General features: G+C 42.5%; 1 protein-coding gene across 1 annotated transcript in view; it reads left to right on the top strand.

Annotated features, from left to right (window-relative positions):
- Positions 1–4,693: 4,693 nt before the first annotated feature.
- Positions 4,694–20,653, top strand: part of LOC135548590 (clathrin heavy chain 1) — a 65,105-nt gene continuing 49,145 nt past the window's right edge. The window contains exon 1 of the mRNA XM_064978342.1: positions 4,694–4,993. Coding sequence (XP_064834414.1) covers positions 4,952–4,993 — 42 coding nt within the window. The 5' untranslated portion in view covers positions 4,694–4,951. The remainder of the gene's footprint in view (positions 4,994–20,653) is intronic.

Raw genomic sequence — 20,653 nt, 5'->3', positions numbered from 1 at the left:
TGGTACTCTATTTGATGCCTTGCAGAGGCAGCCGAGCTGCTAGGGGCGTTGACGAAGGCCCTCAGTCAAACAGAGAACTGGTTTCCACAGCCACAATGTCTCTCGGACAAGGTGACTTTTATCAATATATTTGCCTGTATTTACCCCCACAAACGAAATGCTAATTAGGCTATCATAAAGAACTACAAATGCCATGATCTGGATGAGAATGCTGAATCGAGGAAGATGTAAGAATCTCTGGATTAACTATCTAATGTTAGTTCCATTTAAAAAAATGTACCTGTAAGAAAAGATGCCAGCTCGAGATGACATGCAGGGATTTGTAGTCTTGCATGACGTCTACTTTGATGCTAATTAGCATTTGAGAGTAAATAGACCTGAATACATTGATAAAAAAGTAACCTTGTCCACTAGACTTACTGTCATGCCCTAGCCAGAGAGGTTTTTATTCTCTATTTTGGGTAGGACAGGGTGTGACTAGGGTGGGCATTCTAGTTTCTTTATTTCTATGTTGGAGTGGTTCCCAATCAGAGGCAGCGGTCTATCGTTGTGGGCTATACTCAGCCTTGTCTCAGGATGGTAAGTTGGTGGTTGAAGATATCCCTCTAGTGGTGTGGGGGCTGTGCTTTGGCAAAGTGGGTGGGGTTATATAGTTTGTGTCCGGGGGGGGGGGGGTTGGGTCAGGGTCAGTTTGTTATATCTGGAGTACGTCTGTCCAATTTTTTGTCCTGTGTGAATTTAAGTGTGCTTTCTCTAATTCTCTGAGGACCTGAGCCCTAGGACCATGCCTCAGGACTACCTGGCATGATGACTCCTTGCTGTCCCCAGTCCACCTGGCCATGCTGCTGCTCCAGTTTCAACTGTTCTGCCTTAGTCGACCATGCTGGTCATTTATGAACATTTGGGCCATGTTCTGTTATAATCTCCACCCGGCACAGCCAGAAGAGGACTGGCCACCCCACATAGCCTGGTTCCTCTCTAGGTTTCTTCCTAGGTTTTGGCCTTTCTAGGGAGTTTTTCCTAGCCACCGTGCTTCTACACCTGCATTGCTTGCTGTTTGGGGTTTTAGGCTGGGTTTCTGTACAGCACTTTGAGATATCAGCTGATGTACGAAGGGCTATATAAATACATATGATTGGGAATCATATCTAAGTTGTCCTTTTTCATTTGGGTTTTGTGGGTAGCTGTTCTGTTTAGTGTCTGCACCTGACAGAACTGTTTCAGTTTTCCCTCTTATTTTGTTCAAGTGTTTTGAGTATTGCATTTATCATGAACACTTACCACGCTGCGTTTTGGTCCACTCCTTCGTATGACGATCGTTACACTTACATGGTTAACAAAACTTCACACCAGGGTCATCCTATTCAAAACAGACCATTTGTGTTTCTATTTACTCTGTAGAAAAATTATTGGAACCATTTCCCTGTTTTGACCACTAGGTTTACTGACACCTCCACTGTGGGGCTACAAACACAGATCAATATGCAGTGAACCAATGGGAATACACCTTGAACAATTGTTCCTGCATTCTCGAGGGTGGGGTTAAAATCAGATCGCAAGTTGTTACATTCACCTGCTGTTGCACTCCTGTGATTGTTGGCAATGCACCTATGAATCCACCACAGGAGGTCGGTGTCACCTTAATTGGGGAAGATGAACTCGTTAATGGCTGGAGTGGAATGGTTTCAAACACAAATATATGGAAACAATACATTTGCTGGCACAATCCACAACAACTGTTTACTTATGAATGTAATTTCATCAGAGCGTGATATGAGTGTGTGGATGGTTTGTTCCTGTACCATAGAGGCCAATGAGGTTTAAGCTGTGGGAAGCAACCACTATGCCTGCATGAACTGGACTGACATTAAAACAGTGCAAATGAAAAGACACCGTTGATGTCAGCTTTTATTCTTCTACCAAAGGAACAGGTGGGTACTTCCAATACATGACCACCAATAACCCTAGCTCTTAAATATTTTCTCCATATGCCGGGTTTTCAGCGGTTACATTCACCCATGGTTGGCCTCCATGTGAAGTACAATTCGGACACTGTTTTAAAGTTCAGAAACGTCAAATCATTGCTTTCAAACCTGTTTGAAACATATGCTGATGTCACTTATTTCATACCAACGAGAGAATCTTTCAAATAAAAGGTACACTTACTGTAGAAATTTCTCAGAGATCCACAGGCTTTGTGCACATCCAGTTGACAAATGACACTTCATCTCCAGTTACTTACACACAGGTGTTTGGAAAATGCAAAGGTGTGTAGTAATTCAACCTTTACCGTTTCTCGGGGGGGGGGGAACATACAAGACTTGAACATACAAGACAAACTGGCACAGAAAGATAGGAGACACAGGTATAAATACACCAGGGAAAATAAGCGACACCTGGAGGGGGTGGAGACAATCACAAGGACAGGTGAAACAGGTCAGGGCGTGACAGAACAAGCGTCAGGGATCTGAACAAAACTCCCCCGGGCCAGAAGATACCATCAATAGGGTGTAAAACAGTTAGTGTCTATAATTGAAACCCTGCCATTTCTCTGTGTAACTATAAATACAGTAAGACATTCATGAAATAATAACAACATTGCAACAGCACTATACAATGAAGCACATTTAGTTGTAAAGTTGTTTCCACTCATAATAATTGCACTGTTATAGCTATTATAGTTAGAGAGCACTTGTAAAAGTCTTGTGTATGTGAAGATGATGAGGGCCATATAGGCTACAGTGGAGTAAACAAGAATCACAATGAGTGTGTGTTCCCAGAGACATCTTCAAGTAACTACATTTATACAACGATGCTTTTTCAATTAGACTTAGGATTTTGGATCACGCTACTCTGCATGTTAAGTAGCGTGATCAATTAACATACTGAATTATCACACAGAACTACTTCCTGTCATTTCCACAACTTCACTTTGATCAATGTCTTACATAATGTAAGGGGGCCAGTATATAAATGCAGTATCACAACGTGCTCAGAGAGAGAGAGAAAACAATGTTGTGTACTCATAGAAAGAAAGCTGAAACTAAAGTTCAATTAGCATTTTCATAGACAGTACTTAGGCACCAAATATTGTAAGAGTCAATAAAACCAGTGGAGGAAGAGATAGCTTGCAGCTGTACTGACACTGGATTATGCATATGCAGCCATGAGTCATTCAATAAAATGTTTCATGGTTTTCAATTTCATGATTTGCAATATATTATTGTTGTGTAACTTGCAGCTCAAGTCCAAAAACAGTAATGGGTTTGCATTGGGTTTGAGTTCTATCGGAAATAACTGTAATTCACAAGGCGTGTGGGCTCCTGAGTGGCGCAGTGGTCTAAGGCACTCAGTGCGTGAGGCGTCACTACAGACACCCTTGTTGAATTCATCTGCAGACTAGCCAATTGTAAACAACTCTTCTTACTCTAAAGTGCAAAATCTAATAGCTTACTGGTGGATCCAGATAAGATCATTGTCAATGCCTCTTGTCTTTATTCGATCTGATTTAGGAACCAATGTGTTTACAAAATATCAAATGGTCAGAAATACCCACCCATTCTTGATCAAGATAACTTCTTTAACAAGAGGACAAAATAAGGAGAAATGTTTTTGTATTAGCTTATTCTTGACCACTCCTTGTCCACTACTTGAGCAAGTAAGTGCTGGCTCAGACGCCTGCTGCATCTTCATGATGAAATGGCATTACTGCCAGAAGGTCAGCTTCACTGTCAAGTCCCAAGGAAGGCTTTGCCAACCCTCATTATTTTATTGTGCAATTATAGCCTATTACACTCAGTTACCATGCAGATTGTGGCCACATAAAGTAGAAAATGGCTACTTGGATGTCTGACACAGCCTTAGCACTCTGGTATGATAAAGATGTTGATAGACATCTGGATACAGAATCCAAGAAAAATTGGATTGTTTTTGAGTTGGATGATCTATTGTGCAAATACTCTCAGTCGAGATCGTTCAACAACTATTTTAAACAGGTCGTTATTACTTATTTCAACTGAAACGATACACTCACCTCAAGATTTAGCTGAGTAAGCAGCTGACGTGTCCTTGTGTCAGCTGATTTACTACTACCAGTGCTTTGGAAATGGACAGGATGGAGCTGTGTTGACTTCAAAAATGTATATTTGACCGAAAGGTCTTGATGAAATGTGGGATGATTCAGTTCTCAGCAAGTGGATATGTGGAAAGCCCTGTTTGACTTTTGAATGCAAATTAATTAAAGTAGTTCATATTTGCTGCGCATACAGTATGTAAACATTAATTGTTTATTGTCTATAATTAGGGGCTTCACCTGTTATCACCTGAATTCAAGAGGCATACAAAACTCCATTATCATGATTTTATTGTAAACCGAATAACAGCTTTCACCGGTGCGGAACAGGAGTAGCCTACGCACGACGCAAGTAGGAACTGACGTGCATTCACGAGGACGAATGATGTGGCAAAAATCAAAGGGCGAATCGCAAAGAAATAGTACCAATGTATCCTTATCTCCCAAATGGTATGCTCCCTTTACACACAAGTCAATTTTCTTGGATTGTATAAAAATGAATAGGTTTCAATGGTGAATATCCTACATCAGTTTAATCATGATTAGAAATGACAATTTTTGAAACATGAATATCAATATTCGTCCGCCCCACTGAAGTTCACAGCCATTTCCGGATTGTTTCTCTCCTCTTGAGCAGCTGCCACCGCCATTGCAGGTTCAGGGTGTTCAGTGCAGCTGCAGCCGTCCGTCATCAGGGGAACAGCGCAAGTTAACAGCAAAAGGACGAATAAAATCACCATTACATTTTCATACAAGACTTCGAGTCTACCCAATTGGACTTTAAACGAGCTGTTCCCTGGTTGTCCGGCTAGGATCTGAGAAGAAGCCGTAGTTTGTTAGCATTACTTGGAGAATCGGGAGGAGAGCAGAGGAACCGTCATGGCTCAGATTCTGCCTATCCGCTTTCAGGAGCACCTGCAGGTATGTTGTCTGTTGAATGAATGGTAATATTTCGAAAAATATATTATGTATTACTTGCCTCATATTCATTGTTCTTTAGGATATCAAATTAACCGATAATTAAGCAAGCGTCATTGATCTCTGAATGAAAAATAGCTCCGTCTCAACATAATGTGAGTTAGCTTAGCTAGCTTATGACATATCGTCGACCGGCTCCGTGGGAAGTTGACACATAATAGCAATGGAGTATATTATTTGGTTAGATATCGTTTCTACCTAGTTATCTTACCCGGTGGTATGGATGGCGAGGTCGTTGGTAGGCAGATAAACTGTTATTGTTGAAGTTAGAAACTCAAATTAAATCTAGTTAGCTAGCTAACCTGTAACAAACTCTAGTTAACTACTTACGTATGTGTCGTAGTGGCAGCTAGTTAGCTACATTGCTAAGGAAATAATGGAATACCAATTTAGCAATACACCATCAATCGCAAACTACGATGCCGGGTGGTTTGGATGTTGTCCACATATAATGTTATAGCTAACGATCGCTAGCAAGCTAGGTAGCTAAATTGCTGACTATTCAACCCGGATCAAAGATTAGTTAGCTAAGCTAAGTGGCTGGTTAAAGTTAGCCAACGTTCTAACCCGTCACACATCTGACTTATCAAGCGATTTGAGTTTGAATTTCCAACCCTCCATTTACACTTGTTCTTGCCCCAGTTTTGAAAAGGCTGATCGAGCTCAGCCAGCTGAGCGAGGTCTCGAGCTAACACCAAGTCTGATAGTCAATACTCAATAGGCACCGTTTGTCTTTCCGAACTTAACAGTAACAATCTCGTTTCATTCATGTTGATTGCTTATACATGTTAGTGCTTTGCTGGTGGTAGTGAATGGACGTTACATCCTAGGTACACACATCTTGATATTATGAGAGAGCATGTCATCAGCAGGTGCATGACACACCTTCACAGGAATGCAGACTAGGCTTTCTTATGTGTTTTTTGTTTGTATGAATGCATACTGACCAAAGATTTCTCATATCACAGATGACACGTTTTATAATTACTTTTTTCTTTTTGATATGAGGCTCTTAAGCAGGTTGGCTGTAGCTTATGTTTAGTGGACGATCACCTCAAACACTAAAATGCTCCACAAATGACACCTGACATAGATCACTGTTTATTTTTTAAATATTTATTTATTTATTTAAAAGGAACCTTTTATTGAACTAGGCAAGTCTGTGAAGAACAAATTATTATTTACTATGATGTGGATGATGCTGGGCCAAATGTGCACCACCCTATGGGACTCTCAATCAAGGCCGGATGTGATACAGTTTAGATTCGTGTGTGAATCAGGGACTGTAGTGACTCTTGCACTGAGATGCAGTGCCTTAGACCGCTGCACCACTCCGGGATCCTTGTGATGTCTGAGACCAATAAAACCAAGGAGAACTGTGTCTGTGGTTTTCGAATGACCATACCTTAGCCTGACATAGGTTACATGTCATGGTGACTGTTGAACTCTGACGGTCAGGTTGAGTAAGTGGAAAACATTCATGCTCCTTGGAGAGCATGGATTGTGTCAAGACTTGGCTTGCAAGATCTGTTACCTAGCTAGTGAATAAATCAGTCTTAGGTGTTTTTGTGGAGCCTCCGATTCAGAACAAGACATGCGATCCGCCTACATCTTGGCTTGGGAAAAATCATTTGGTTTGCTTTGTTTATTTGCTGCTACATAATGCATCGTTTGTTTGTTTTTACAGCATGTCTCGCACACAAAACCCGTTATTAGAAGCACAGCTGGATAGATTGTCACAGTCACTACAATACTTCCATAGACACAAGCGCTGCTCGTGACTGAGACTACATCACTTGTGTTGTTCAATTGTGTAGGTTATTTTCTACATCTGAAGAGGTACTGTTACATTGATTTTACTTTATCTTCTCTATTCTCATGGATATTGTTTTGCCTGAGTGTAATTGTTACTGTTATTCTCAGTATTTAAGTCTGGTGAAAAATGATTATTCTCAGGAGGATAATGGCTAACCACATGGTGAAGGGAGGAAAAAGCATTTCCCTCTCTGTCCCCCTCTGTCACTTTGAGCTAACGTTATTGGAGGGCTATCCTCTAGATTTTGTTGTTGTTGTGCAGACAGGGATGGTGACTTCAACACAAATGAACCCTACAGGCAGTGCCCCAATCATGAGACCTATTATCCACTCCAGCCTTTACTGCTGCACAGCACAGTGCACTCACAGCAATATCACTACTGTACCTGTTCTGTTGGCTACTGAAGCTACATTTGATTCGGCAACTTTAAATAATATAGCTCTGGAGTTATTCATACATCAAGTCTGAGGTTGACAAGCCTGTGTAAAGGCCTTTTGTCTGTGGAATTAGAATGTACAGTTTTATAGAGGGGGGGGGAAAGTCTGATGCCCTTGACAGGTCCATAATTGCAGGAGTGGGTGTTACAGTAGATGAAGGTGGTACTGTTAGAATCTGTACTGGCTATTCTGTGCATTGAGCTCAGCTGGCGTTTCATTTATATCTGCAGACGCTGGAAGGCAGGGGTGTCGTGCAACAGATCCACCACCTCTCATGCATTCTGACTGAGAAATATTACTACTCAGAATGATAGATTTGACTGAAATGTGTGTGTGTTTAGAATTCACATGGACCTGTGGTGCATTCTATCGTTTTAAGGCCATCTCAGGTTATTCTCAACATGAAAGTGTGTTCACTGCAAAGCCAGAAGGATATTTTATTTACACAAGTAATTGCATTCATTTGTTTCTGTGGCCTTACAACAGCTGCCCACAGCACACACGTTTAGGGTGATAAGAAGTTATTACTGAAGTATGTATCCTCTGATATCTGTGTCATTGGCACGTAAAGGTCATTGTGTGTAACTGATATATACCATACGGGAGTCCAGCCACCATCTCTTATGCATGACCTGCATATGCTTACATGCATGTTTCACGGATGGTATGGAGCTGGGCATGAGCAGCGGATCATGCAGAATGTGCCACGTCATTCAACTGGGCATTTCACAGTGGGCTGTAACTGGTAATGAAGAGCCAAGGGTTCCCTTTAGTGTCATTCAGCCATTTACATTATAAAAGACGTCACGGTGCTCCAGTGGGCAGGTGATGGATGGTTTCTCTAAAACAGCTTAGTCACAGAGACCCAGCCAGCCAAGCTCTATCAGATCCATGACTTCTACAGATAGCCAGATATTGGCAAATTACCAGAATCTCGCAGTATTCTTCAAGGCACACGTGGCTTCACCCATACCGACCCCACAGGCTGAGGGGAAACCCATGGTTTAACTTCAATGCAGTGCTGCTGGCTGGGACACTGTGCTGTTTATCTCCCACTGGGCCAAGACATTAAAGATGGAGTCCACAGTAGGGGGAAACGGAGCCACTGGCCGCTCCACCACCATTGTTATTGTTTTTGTTGCGGAACTGAGGAGCATCGCGCAGCATGGTCCAAAAAATGGTGGTACATATTGTGCCACTCTGTCGCATGCGCAAACATGTTAGCAAAAAAAAGTGTTGGTTTACAGTAATTTCTTTGTTGTAATATCACAAACGGACATGGCTGTTTGACCACTAAGGATTCCAGCTTTAAAGCCTCCCACCCACTTTATTTGCTCTCCCCCTGCTGGTGTCCTGTCCTATCCTCACTCATCCGGGGCCACTTGCATAGCTTGCAATTTTATATATCAACCATTTACACAGCTGGGTGTTTAGTGAGCCCTGGCTGTGATAGATTGGGACTTTTCTCTCTCTAAGTAACAAGACCACTGCTTGTTTTTCCAGGCGTTATTTTACACACTCACATTCATAAATCCAGACACTAAGAATGTAAAACGCTGCCAATTGTGCAAAATTTAGAGTTGAGAAATATATCAAACATGACTGGAAAGCTGGGATCCTGCTCTTTTAAGTAATTGCAGACTGTTGTAGTTTAGGAATGTTAGGCAGTGAATAGGCTTATTAGAACACATTTAGTTCAATTGGCTGTGTGAGGCGTTGCATGCTCTCGCCACCTAACATTAGATGTTATATAGATAACAATAGCATTATTAAAAAAAAAAAAAAATGTGATTTGTGTAAATGTTTGTCTTGACAAGCAAGCAGCAACATGTAGTCCTAGGCCTACGTAAACTTTTCTTTGCTGATAATGACATCGCTATGTTGGCTGTCTGATATGAAAAAAGACTGAAAAGGTGGACTTTTATTCTGTGATTGTGGAATGCGTGTGCCAAAGTTCATCTCAGAATTGACGGGTTTCCCGTCTCCGCTGGGACGGGTCTGTCACTAGTATCCACGACATACTGAGGCGGGGCTCACTCGAGACAGAGTGAAGGCTTTGTCATTCTTGGCTTCGCTTGGAAATCAAATGCTGGTTAATAACAAGTTTGAAGCATCATCATGAAGATTGTGATGGATTAAATACAAATAGAAGGGATTTAAAAAAAATATGTTTTGGAGTTTGAAAATGTACTGGCCCAAGCAGGCTATATGAAAGCTTGATTAACTGGCCGGGTGAGCTCGGCAGATGTTGCCGGGGTAGCCCTGGATGTCGAGCACTGACAACCAACCATCAAACAGCAGCAGGGAGGCAGTGTAACCATTAGACACACATTCACATGCCCTAATAACTTGTGCCCCATGCAATGCAAGAACAGGCCATTTTCAACACCACAGACAGCGACCCAAATGCCAGTGATTAGGCTTACTTGTAGACAGCGTTTCACACACACTGCCTAGGCAGAGCCACTGATTTGAGATGTATACTTACACAATACACACGAATGTAATAATAGTAGAGGGTGCTACTGTAAATAAACAATTTCCGTCTGTCCTTCTGGGTAAAGACATCAGTGACTGAACTGTAGAATATATCCCTGTTGGCCCTCAGTTTTAAGTGTCTTGGTCTCGATGCAATGGAGATGATGTCAAGGGATGAGTCATCCTTGATCGGTCCGTTTTCGACTCTTCATCCGTTTCAGCACAGAAAATGACCTCTCAACGGATGCTGTTGTGGCTGGTATAGTGCGGACCAGCTGCAGTAACTTTGTTGCCTCGGGATAGTCTGTGTCAGGTCATGCTGGAACAAAAAGCTGAGGAGCTGTCCAGGTGATTTCTCGTACCATTTGTGAACTGTACAATCTGACAAGATGAGCCTTAAGTCCTAACGAAGTCTAAGTACTGGTGTCGATCTTCTGTGACCTTGTTTTTATTTTTTTGCAGTTTACCAAGTCGACCAGATTTAAGTTCACCAAAGAGGTCAAACCTGTCTGTCCTCTGAACATTGATTTTGTCCGGTATGTTTTCGATTTGCCCCCTCTACTCAACTGATTGTCTGTTTACAACAAGTTTCGCAGTTCTGCTCGAATCGCTAATAGAAATTATCAAAGTATTATCGCTGCTCTTCCAGTGCTTTCATTGTGCTACTGCTACGTGAGAAACCCATATCCATCACTTTGTTCTGTAGAACACGGTAGAGTGCGCCAGTTTCATTAAATTCCACCATAGACCTTGAGCACAAAGCAAACACAGTGGTGGTCTCTAAATGGGTTGCTAGCTTGTTTTTTTTCAGCAAAGGCATTTAGTAGTCCCACTTAGTTTCCACTGGGCCTGTTTGATGAGCTGGCACTCTCATCGTTGCCACGAAATGCCAACTCCTGTTTACCTAGATAGCATTAATTAGCTAGGTCTTTCAAAATCTCACGGTTCTATTTTACCTTTGCATTGTGCATGCTTATGTTCCATCTCTGTTTTTCATTCATTGCGAGTTCTGTCCGTGAGCTGTAGGGCTGTCCTCGACTAAAAAAATTAAAAAATCTTGGTCGATGAGACTCGTCCTGTTCTTTTGACCAATCTATTGGTTGAAATGTTTAAACATATTTTTCCATATAGACAGACACAACTTATTTGTTTGAATAAAAACAACTTCTTATGCACATATCTTGTCTGATGCTTTAAGCACACTGGTTGACTAAATAATTAAAACACACATGACTCAAAGAGCCCGTTGACAGAGTGCCTGTGTGACAGGCGCATGCTGTCTCGCTCTCCTCCCTACTGCAGAAAGTGTGTATTGCGCTGTCTGTGCTGAAGCAGCAACATTTCAGCCATTTAGTTTCCTTCTTGTTTCTGACTGAAAAGTTCTGTTACTGAAGTCCCTAATTTGTTTAGGAAAAACATTCCCTATCCCTCAACCCTTGCTCTCTTTACGTAAAACATGTAAGCATCACATGTATGTGACCCATAGGGCCTGACCTATAGCCCATCATAATCACATCAATAAATCGGTTATAACAAACTCCGAATGTGACAGCAAAATGGATGCAGAAGACATGAAAAAGAAACTCGAAACGGGCTAATGTTTACTGGTTCCTCAGGGTGGAAAGAGAAAGTCAAATCTGTGGAATATTAGGTGTGTTGCGATTTGATGCTCCAAACATATTGCTCAACACATGTCTGTTGCAGAGGGATGAGAGCCATGATAATCAAGCTTTGATCAATAAAATAAGTGTTTAAAACAAATTGTCTCCCTATTTAAAAAGATGGAGAACAAGCTATGAAGGAAATATACTGGAGTTTTGGTGCTGGTACACTATCTCGCAAAATAATTTTCGCTACTTGGCTGTATCAGATCGTTGACAATCGTCAAATATCCTGATTTGTAACTAATAGATTTATTTTCCACCATCACTATGAAGTAGCTTAGTTTTATCATACTAGGGCTGTCGAGCAGAGCATAAAACATTATCTCTGTTAATGCAGCATGAACAAGTTACAACCATGTAACCAGTTCAGCTGAAAATGAAATGGCCTCAGTCCTCAAGGTCGCTTCCATTGCTCCTCCTACCTAGCTACATTGTACATGACTGTGCTCCTCTCCTTACTGCCTTCAAGTCTTTATGCATTTTAGCATGGCAATAACCCTTGCCAAATGGCATTTAAATGAGACATGACATTTTACCCCACCAGTTAAAAAAAATAAAATGAGTGGAATTTTTTTGCCCTGCTCTCTTTAAGACATCAACTTTAAAAGGTTTTTGTGGTCATCTTTAAACTCTCACATGGTAACTGGCTAATATCTTGTGACATGCTTGTGAGCATATGGATTTGCTGAACACTTGACATTCCTCAGTGCAGGCCACCGGACTGTAGAATAACGCAGCAAAGCATTTCACAAAAAGGAAAATACAGTGCCTTGCGAAAGTATTCGGCCCCCTTGAACTTTGCGACCTTTTGCCACATTTCAGGTTTCAAACATAAAGATATAAAACTGTATTTTTTTGTGAAGAATCAACAAGTGGGACACAATCATGAAGTGGAACGACATTTATTGGATATTTCAAACTTTTTTAACAAAACAAAAACTGAAAAATTGGGCGTGCAAAATTATTCAGCCCCTTTACTTTCAGTGCAGCAAACTCTCTCCAGAAGTTCAGTGAGGATCTCTGAATGATCCAATGTTGACCCAAATGACTAATGATGATAAATACAATCCACCTGTGTGTAATCAAGTCTCCGTATAAATGCGCCTGCACTGTGATAGTCTCAGAGGTCCGTTAAAAGCGCAGAGAGCATCATGAAGAACAAGAAACACACCAGGCAGGTCCGAGATACTGTTGTGAAGAAGTTTAAAGCCGCGTTTGGATACAAAAAGATTTCCCAAGCTTTAAACATCCCAAGGAGCACTGTGCAAGCGATAATATTGAAATGGAAGGAGTATCAGACCACTGCAAATCTACCAAGACCTGGCCGTCCCTCAACTTTCAGCTCATACAAGGAGAAGACTAATCAGAGATGCAGCCAAGAGGCCCATGATCACTCTGGATGAACTGCAGACATCTACAGCTGAGGTGGGAGACTCTGTCCATAGGACAACAATCAGTCGTATATTGCACAAATCTGGCCTTTATGGAAGAGTGGCAAGAAGAGAGCAATTTCTTAAAGATATCCATAAAAAGTGTTGTTTAAAGTTTGCCACAAGCCACCTGGGAGACACACCAAACATGTGGAAGAAGGTGCTCTGGTCAGATGAAACCAAAATGGAACTTTTTGGCAACAATGCAAAACGTTATGTTTGGCGTAAAAGCAACACAGCTCATCACCCTGACCACACCATCCCCACTGTCAAACATGGTGGTGGCAGCATCATGGGTTTACTTCAGCAGGGACAGGGAAGATGGTTAAAATTGATGGGAAGATAGATGGAGCCAAATACAGGACCATTCTGGAAGAAAACCTGATGGAGTCTGCAAAAGACCTGAGACTGGGACGGAGATTTGTCTTCCAACAAGACAATGATCCAAAACATAAAGCAAAATCTACAATGGAATGGTTCAAAATAAACATATCCAGGTGTTAGAATGGCCAAGTCAAAGTCCAGACCTGAATCCAATCGAGAATCTGTGGAAAGAACTGAAAACTGCTGTTCACAAATGCTCTCCATCCAACCTCACTGAGCTCGAGCTGTTTTGCAAGGAGGAATGGGAAAAAAATTCCATCTCTCGATGTGCAAAACTGATAGACATACCCCAAGCGACTTACAGCTGTAATCGCAGCAAAAGGTGGCGCTACAAAGTATTAACTTAAGGGGGCTGAATAATTTTGCACGCCCAATTTTTCAGTTTTTGATTTGTTAAAAAAGTTTGAAATATCCAATAAATGTCGTTCCACTTCATGATTGTGTCCCACTTGTTGTTGATTCTTCACAAAAAAATAGTTTTATATCTATTTGTTTGAAGCCTGAAATGTGGCTAAAGGTCGCAAAGTTCCAAGGGGGCCGAATACTTTCGCAAGGCACTGTAACTACCTGGAAACCAACCCTCAGTCAGCAGAACTAGCTTGACCAGTGGCTGGATTCCACTCTGTGTTCCTCTTCCTTTTTCTCCCTTATATCCATCAGGCCAGGGCACCCTTTTTCCTCACCCCATGGTTGGTGCTGGTCAAATGTCCTGTGGTCACATGGTCGCCGTGGAGACAGGTCCAGCCTGTTGTTTCAGTCCGTGGGACAATGGGCTCCTGCTTCCTGTTGTGGCGTTCTAGAGCGGGTTGGGGCTGCAGCCTCTGCAAGCCTCAGCACATCCTACCCTTGACCTTCCTTTAACTCCCGCAGAACGCGGGGGGCTTTTGTGCTGAGCAAGGTGCCCATGTTCCCTCGAAGGAAAAGAGGAAACGCTAACCTCGGGTTAAATTTGCAGATTAATTCATGGGGCAGGGGCTTCCTCTTATGAGAGAGCTTAAGAAAGCTGTTGGTCAACTTCAAAACATACAGAATGCTGTACATTACACCGGTTTTAAGGTCTCTGCACTGGCTGCCTGTGAGTTAAGATTCTTCTTTCTGTTTTTAAATCAATCCACGATTGTGCAGCCCAATACATGTCAGACATGCTTTTAAGCGATGTACCCAGTAGGTCCCTCAGGTCCTCTGGCACTGGCCTTTTATCTATCCCAAAGCCTGGGACCAAGAGGCAATGGAGAGGCAGCCTTTAGTTATTATGCCCCCAGCATCTGGAATAGCCAGAGTACATGAGGGGAGCTGAAACTGTGAACATATTTAAGAGATCTTTAAACACATTGTTATCTTTACTTTTCCTTAGGTTGCTTTTTAGTTGTCCTTCTGTTTTTTTAAAATCTTATGTATGTTGTGTATCAAATATTTCAGCTTTTATTTTATTATTTTCCTGTAAAGCCAATTACGTTGCATTCCCTGTCTGAAATGTACAGTATAAATAAAGCTTGATTTGATGATTAACATGGGGTCAGGGAAAGTGTCTGATTTGCGGTTTAGCCTAGTGGTCGTAACATAAGCTTTGATTAAGCCAGGGAGAGAGTGCAGTTACATGTGACTTGGATGCTCATTCGTCGCCGCTAGGCTCCAGCTTTGTGAAAGGGTTTTATTTCCAGTTTAAGGTCACTGATTCCTGGTGAGTGAAGAGCGGGCTGCAGTCGTGGCCACAGCGTTGCGCTACTGCAGCTTCTAGAGAGCTGAAGCGGAAGTTGCCAATGATAACACCAACAATTTCAACTGAGCTTGCAGATTTCTTGTAAACAGATTACTGATTTTCTAAAATATATATTTTATTTTTTACAAACTGTCACTAACTGAAAACCCCTTATGAGATTTGCTTTCTCTATGGAGTCTGTGCTGCTAATGTTAAGCTCTGTTCCACACAGTGCACTACTGCTGTTCCACTGTCTGCCAGTGAGGCTGTAGTGGATATCCATTTGATCCAGCCATTCCAAGGCATCTGGAACCAGGAGCTGCTAGGCTCAGCCCTTATTAATAAATGATTGACACATCTCAGTCTACATTTCTTGTTGGCTTCTCAGTCTTACATAACAGAAGTATGCAGAGCATGCTCCACTGTAATGCCATATAAGATCTAGTTAGGGGCTTTCATGTCATTGTGACAGTGGAGTGGGCGAGAAGGGTTTGTGGTGGTAATGGATGAGGAGAGGTTTGATGGTGGGTGAGGAGTGACTTACTGTTGCCTTGTGGCAGTCTGTCTGCTTCTTCCCACAGCACAGCACCTGCAGAGTCAATAACCTGGCTGGGAGCATCACTCAGAATCATGCTCCCTCTATTTCATCCCTCTCCCTTTGTTTCCCCCAATCTCTCTTCTGTTTCCCCTCTCTCGCTCTCTCTCATTATGCTGCCGTGGCAAAGTGAACTTGGACAAGGACACCCACCGGATAAATAAGCATGTCGCGCTGTGGCGTCAGCCGTGACCCTAACTCTTTCTCTCTCTCTCTCTCATATCATCCATCTTTCATTGTCTTTCAAGTCTCTTTCCTGCTCTTTACTCACTTCTGTTACATCCTCGATTTACTCCTTTCTTTTATCGCTCTTCTGTGTCAAGTCTCGTGGCATGTGCTTCCCTGCTGTGTTGGCGTACATGTCCATATTTAATGCAGCGATACGCTGGAAATTTGCCAAAACCCACCAATCCTGCTTGTGCCAAGGGGTAGGTAACCCAACAGCAGGTCTGTGTGAGGAGAGGACACAGCCTCATGATTAAATGAGTGATTTTCCAGCCACCAGGTTGGTGTGTACAATGGTGTCTGTTTGTTCTGGTTTCACCCAAATGCCTCCCCAGTGATGTCATGCATGGCTATGTGGGGTGGGCTATGTTAGTGCCTGCCCAGCTTGCACTCATGTATGCCTGGTCATGGACAATCTGTGTAGACAGACAACATTTGATTTGAGCAAAATGCTTATGTCACATGCGCCGAATACAACTGGTGTTGACTTTACCGTGAGATGCTTCCAATGATACAATAGTAACACGAGGCATAAAATACACAAGCATCTTTTTAAGTGGGAGAACTTGCACAATTGGTGGCTGACTAAATACTTTTTTGCCCCACTGTATATTCCCTTTGATTTCTCAGCCATGGGAGTTTAGTATATTTTTGTAGGATGATTTGCGCTGGTCTTTTTGTAGATCATTGGTGTAATTCTCCAGGGTTTTGTCCTTTTAAGGCATCAGTGTCCATCAATAATAATAATTAGGTGGGTGCTCATTTATCCTATTTCACAAATGTACATATCCCAACTACCCTTTAGACACTCTCTGTGTGGGGTCACTGCCAGAGCCTGACATTATCGAAGGCGACCTGGAGCAATTAGGGTTAGTTGCCTTGCGTAAGGGCACATTGACAGATTTTTTTTTCATCTTGTCGGCACGGGGATTAAAAATATTGCGATTTGACAATATATACAGGACAAAAATAGAAGGATAGAAGGAAATCAGTCAATTTAAATTTCATTAGGATCTAATCTATGGATTTCACATGACTGGGCAAGGGAGCAGCCATGGGTGGGCCTTGGAGAGCATAGGCCCACCCACTTGGGAGCAAGGCCCAGCCAATCATTTGTTTTTCCACTACAAAAGGGCTTTATTACAGACACAAATACTCCTCAGATTCATCAGCTATCCGGAAGGCTTGTCTCAGACGATCCTTCAGACTATACCGCAGATGAAGAAGCCGGATGTTGAGGTCCTGGGCTGGTGTGGTTACACGTGGTTGTGAGGCCCGTGGACTGCTTTTTGTGCATATGGAACATTTCTGGGATCATCTATTCCAACTTTACATGTTGTGTTTATTTTTATTCAGTATAGAGCAAAACATTTGGGTGAACTGTTGGAATCATAAAATGGAATGATTTACATTTAAAAGTGAAGTAGGAAGCGGCATCGTTCTTGTTTGGAATCGGTTGATTGCATTTGACCGAACAGAACAGCATGCCAACTTATAGTGAATTTAACAGTGGGGAGGAGGAACTGCGCCGCTTGAGTGACAGGGGGTGTGGCTCTGTGTGTGGGAGGCAGCTGCAAGAGGAGGAAAAAATGTTACACCTGGCTCAGTGACATTTTAAAATATTGCATGTCATATTGAACTCTTGCAATTTTTGATTTTGCAAATGTGAATTTGATTAATCCTATATCCGAGCCACTAAAACGGGTGCGTTTCAAACACATCATAGTCCTGTCATCACACTGGTTTTATGAATGGAATCTCTTAAAGAATGTCCTTGAATCTGAATTGTGGTAGTATGTGTTTTGTTCTGGGCTTGGGTCAAGTGACGGTTATCTCTAGGGAGATGGTAGCCTTTGTTGTAGTGTGTGTGTGTGTGTGCGTTTGGCTGGCTGGCTGTTACCCACAGTGAACAGACAGGCCGTTCTAAATGTGACCATGTCTTTACTGAGGGATGAATCGTGTTTGGCTAGGGGCTGCAGGTCTCCATTGTCTACTGTTCAATTCACTTAGTGACCGTTACTGCTTTAGCACTTCCTATGCCGTGTTCCCTACCACCGACATCAAGGGTTCCCTCCAGCCAATGAGAGATGGTTAGACCCAAGATGCAGTGATGTCATCAGGGCGATTAGTAAATAGAACTCTAAACTGGAATGTACAGGAACTGAAGTGCAACTTTCTATAATAGAATTTCTACCATACATTTAGATGGGTATCTATCTCCTTTTTTTTGTCCTTTCTGTTATAATGATAAAGGAGTTCCCTCTTCACCCTGACCATTCTCTTTAACATGTCATTCCCATAACAGGCTCTTAAATTACTTTTACCAAAGGTTATGGCTATACTGACTAGATGCATGTCTCTCCGCCCTAACAATGGGAGTCGTTGTCCACAGTGGCAAGGCTGGCTATCTAGCCCCTGCCTATCCCGTTTCTTTGGATTGGTGGAGACATCTCATTATTGTAATCCTTTTTTGTGAATATTCAATGAGTTTTGTTGACGTCAACCACCTGTATTCATTATAGAGAGATGAGGCTAGCAGCATAGCATGCCATGAATATGCAGAGCCATCTCGAAGCCGACTCCAATATAGATTTTTATTGAAGTTGCCAGGATCTCACGTCCTACTTATATCAGTACACTCATAACAACATAAGCACTACAAAACTTCTGTTAGATCAAATAAACCACACGTAGCAAATAAGCCATACATGTTTTTGAGGTTGACCAAATTCAACACTCATTAACCTCCATTTTAAAACACCTTGCTTGGTGTTGTGAAACAATGAAAAAACACCACATGCTGGAGGGAGATTTTCTGCCAAGTTGTGCCTCTGTCTTCCTCTCTGCTTTTACACAACTTTTGAGTCTACTTCCATGACTTTTGTCTTGTGTGTAGGGTAGATGGATAATTGAAAAGGAAGAACTGAGGCTCCACATGAGTGAAAGAATTCGGTGCCTGCCTGGTGTGGTTGTGGACCATTGATGAAGGTTCAGGTCCTGGATTTGTTTTACCACATTTCCAGGAACGACTCATGTTAGTTAATTAGCAGTGGTCTAGGCCAGGGGTGGGGTATTGACCCATGTGCTTTCTTTTCTTTGCTATACCCTCAGGCCTGATTCAGTCTAAACCGGTATCTCTGTTACCTGGATATTCCAACAACAAATGAACATTTTACCTGTGCACAGTGTGCAGCAGGAGAGCATGTTTGAACTGTTTCAGATTGTCAGACCGAGGCCACATTGTTTTGTTCAGTAGGCAACATTAATCCGATCAAGATGTTTAAATCCAAAAATAGAATGTATTTTTACCATTAACCCTTAAACCTGGCTACTGGTTTTGATTTGAGTAGGCTCGGTCTCCATGCTTGTGCTTTGTGTACACTCCAGGGCATTAGCTAGGGGGAATCCAGTGGTAAAATACCTGGATACCCAATACCCATTTGCTTTGTGGGGAGGCATACAATTATTTGCTTACAATTTAGGAATGAATGTTGTTTTGGTCTTTTGTGTAGTAAAGATGTATTTTAAGAAAAGAATGAAGCTGTCATCTGATATTATGTGTAAAAAGAAATGTCTTTGAATAGTTGTGCGCCATGGGGGGTTGTGCCATACAGCTGTGTACAGAACAGTTCAGAATCAGAGATGTGTACTGCTTGGCGTAACAATTACATAACGCCTCCCCCTGACCCTCTCTCTGTCAGATTCTATTCCTGTCAGTTACCATAGCCCCTGCAGGCGCTGTGGCACCTCCAGCCCTGTGTGTTTCTGTGTGTCTTGATGGAGAGCTCCCTGTTTTTCTCCTTCACTTTAAATTCGACTCCCCTCAATGTTTTATGTTTTATTTCTTTAACCTTTTAGTTAACTGGGCAAGTCAGTCAAGAACATATTTACAACACCGGCCAAACCCTCCCCTAACTCGGACGACGCTTGGCCAATTGGACGGGACCCTGGATCACAGCCGGTTGTGAAACAGCCCATGATCGAACCCGGGTTTGTCGTGAAGCCTCTAGCACTGTGATGCAGTGACTTAGACCGCTGCGCCACTCAGGATCTCAAAGCAAAGTTGGTTTTGGCTGCATTTCAAGTCTGAGCAGCTAGATGGATGGATGGGGGCAGAGGGAGAATCCTCCATCTAATAGCCCTGGAGGGAGAAGGAGCTCCGTGGCCCTCAGAATCAATGAGACATATACCTGCAGGTTGTAGACTACTGCTACCCTGTCAGAATCACAAACTGACACATGCCTTGCAGCCCCAGTTCAATGTACACTCCCACATTACTACACAAGTAGTATGAGGTGAGAACGTAAAACAAGGTGAGAAAGACATGCTCAACTTGTCCTCAGAAATAAAGTCGCCAAATGTGACGGTGAATAGTGATAGATCAATGCTAGATAGGCCCATGGGCACAGTGTGCCACTTCACCCGCTGCTACCCTGCAGATGGCCGGTTGTTGCTGTGTCAGGGTTTTTATGAGTAAGTGTGAGTATGTTGTGTAGGTGTTATGCCTGGCAGACACAGGGTGACAGAGTGGTGCCTGCGAGGCAGCTTGTGTAATGTTGATCTGGCCTCACGCAGGTCTTTGTTATTGGAACATGAGTTGACTCCTTGTTTTCCTTCTCATGCAGGCTGATAGTCTCTGTATGCCATGTTGTCAGCAGTAAGTTCAACAGATCAGAGCAGGACTTGCCACTCAACTCAAGCTATACCTGGCCTTGAGAGCACCTATGTTCCTCTGCAGGAGCTATCTGGACCAGCTTTTCAAAGAGACTCAGGAATGGGGTGTGTTGGCATCACGATGCCTCGTCATCATCAGACATACATGTTTGGCTGGCACACCTAAAATGTACAGCACATGATTACACGTTGGAGTTCTAA

Source organism: Oncorhynchus masou, chromosome 11 (assembly GCF_036934945.1).
Source record: "Oncorhynchus masou masou isolate Uvic2021 chromosome 11, UVic_Omas_1.1, whole genome shotgun sequence".
In the NCBI taxonomy this organism is placed as follows: Eukaryota; Metazoa; Chordata; class Actinopteri; order Salmoniformes; family Salmonidae; genus Oncorhynchus; species Oncorhynchus masou.
Note: the sequence above shows the minus strand (reverse complement) of the source record. Positions and strands in the feature narration are given on the sequence as shown.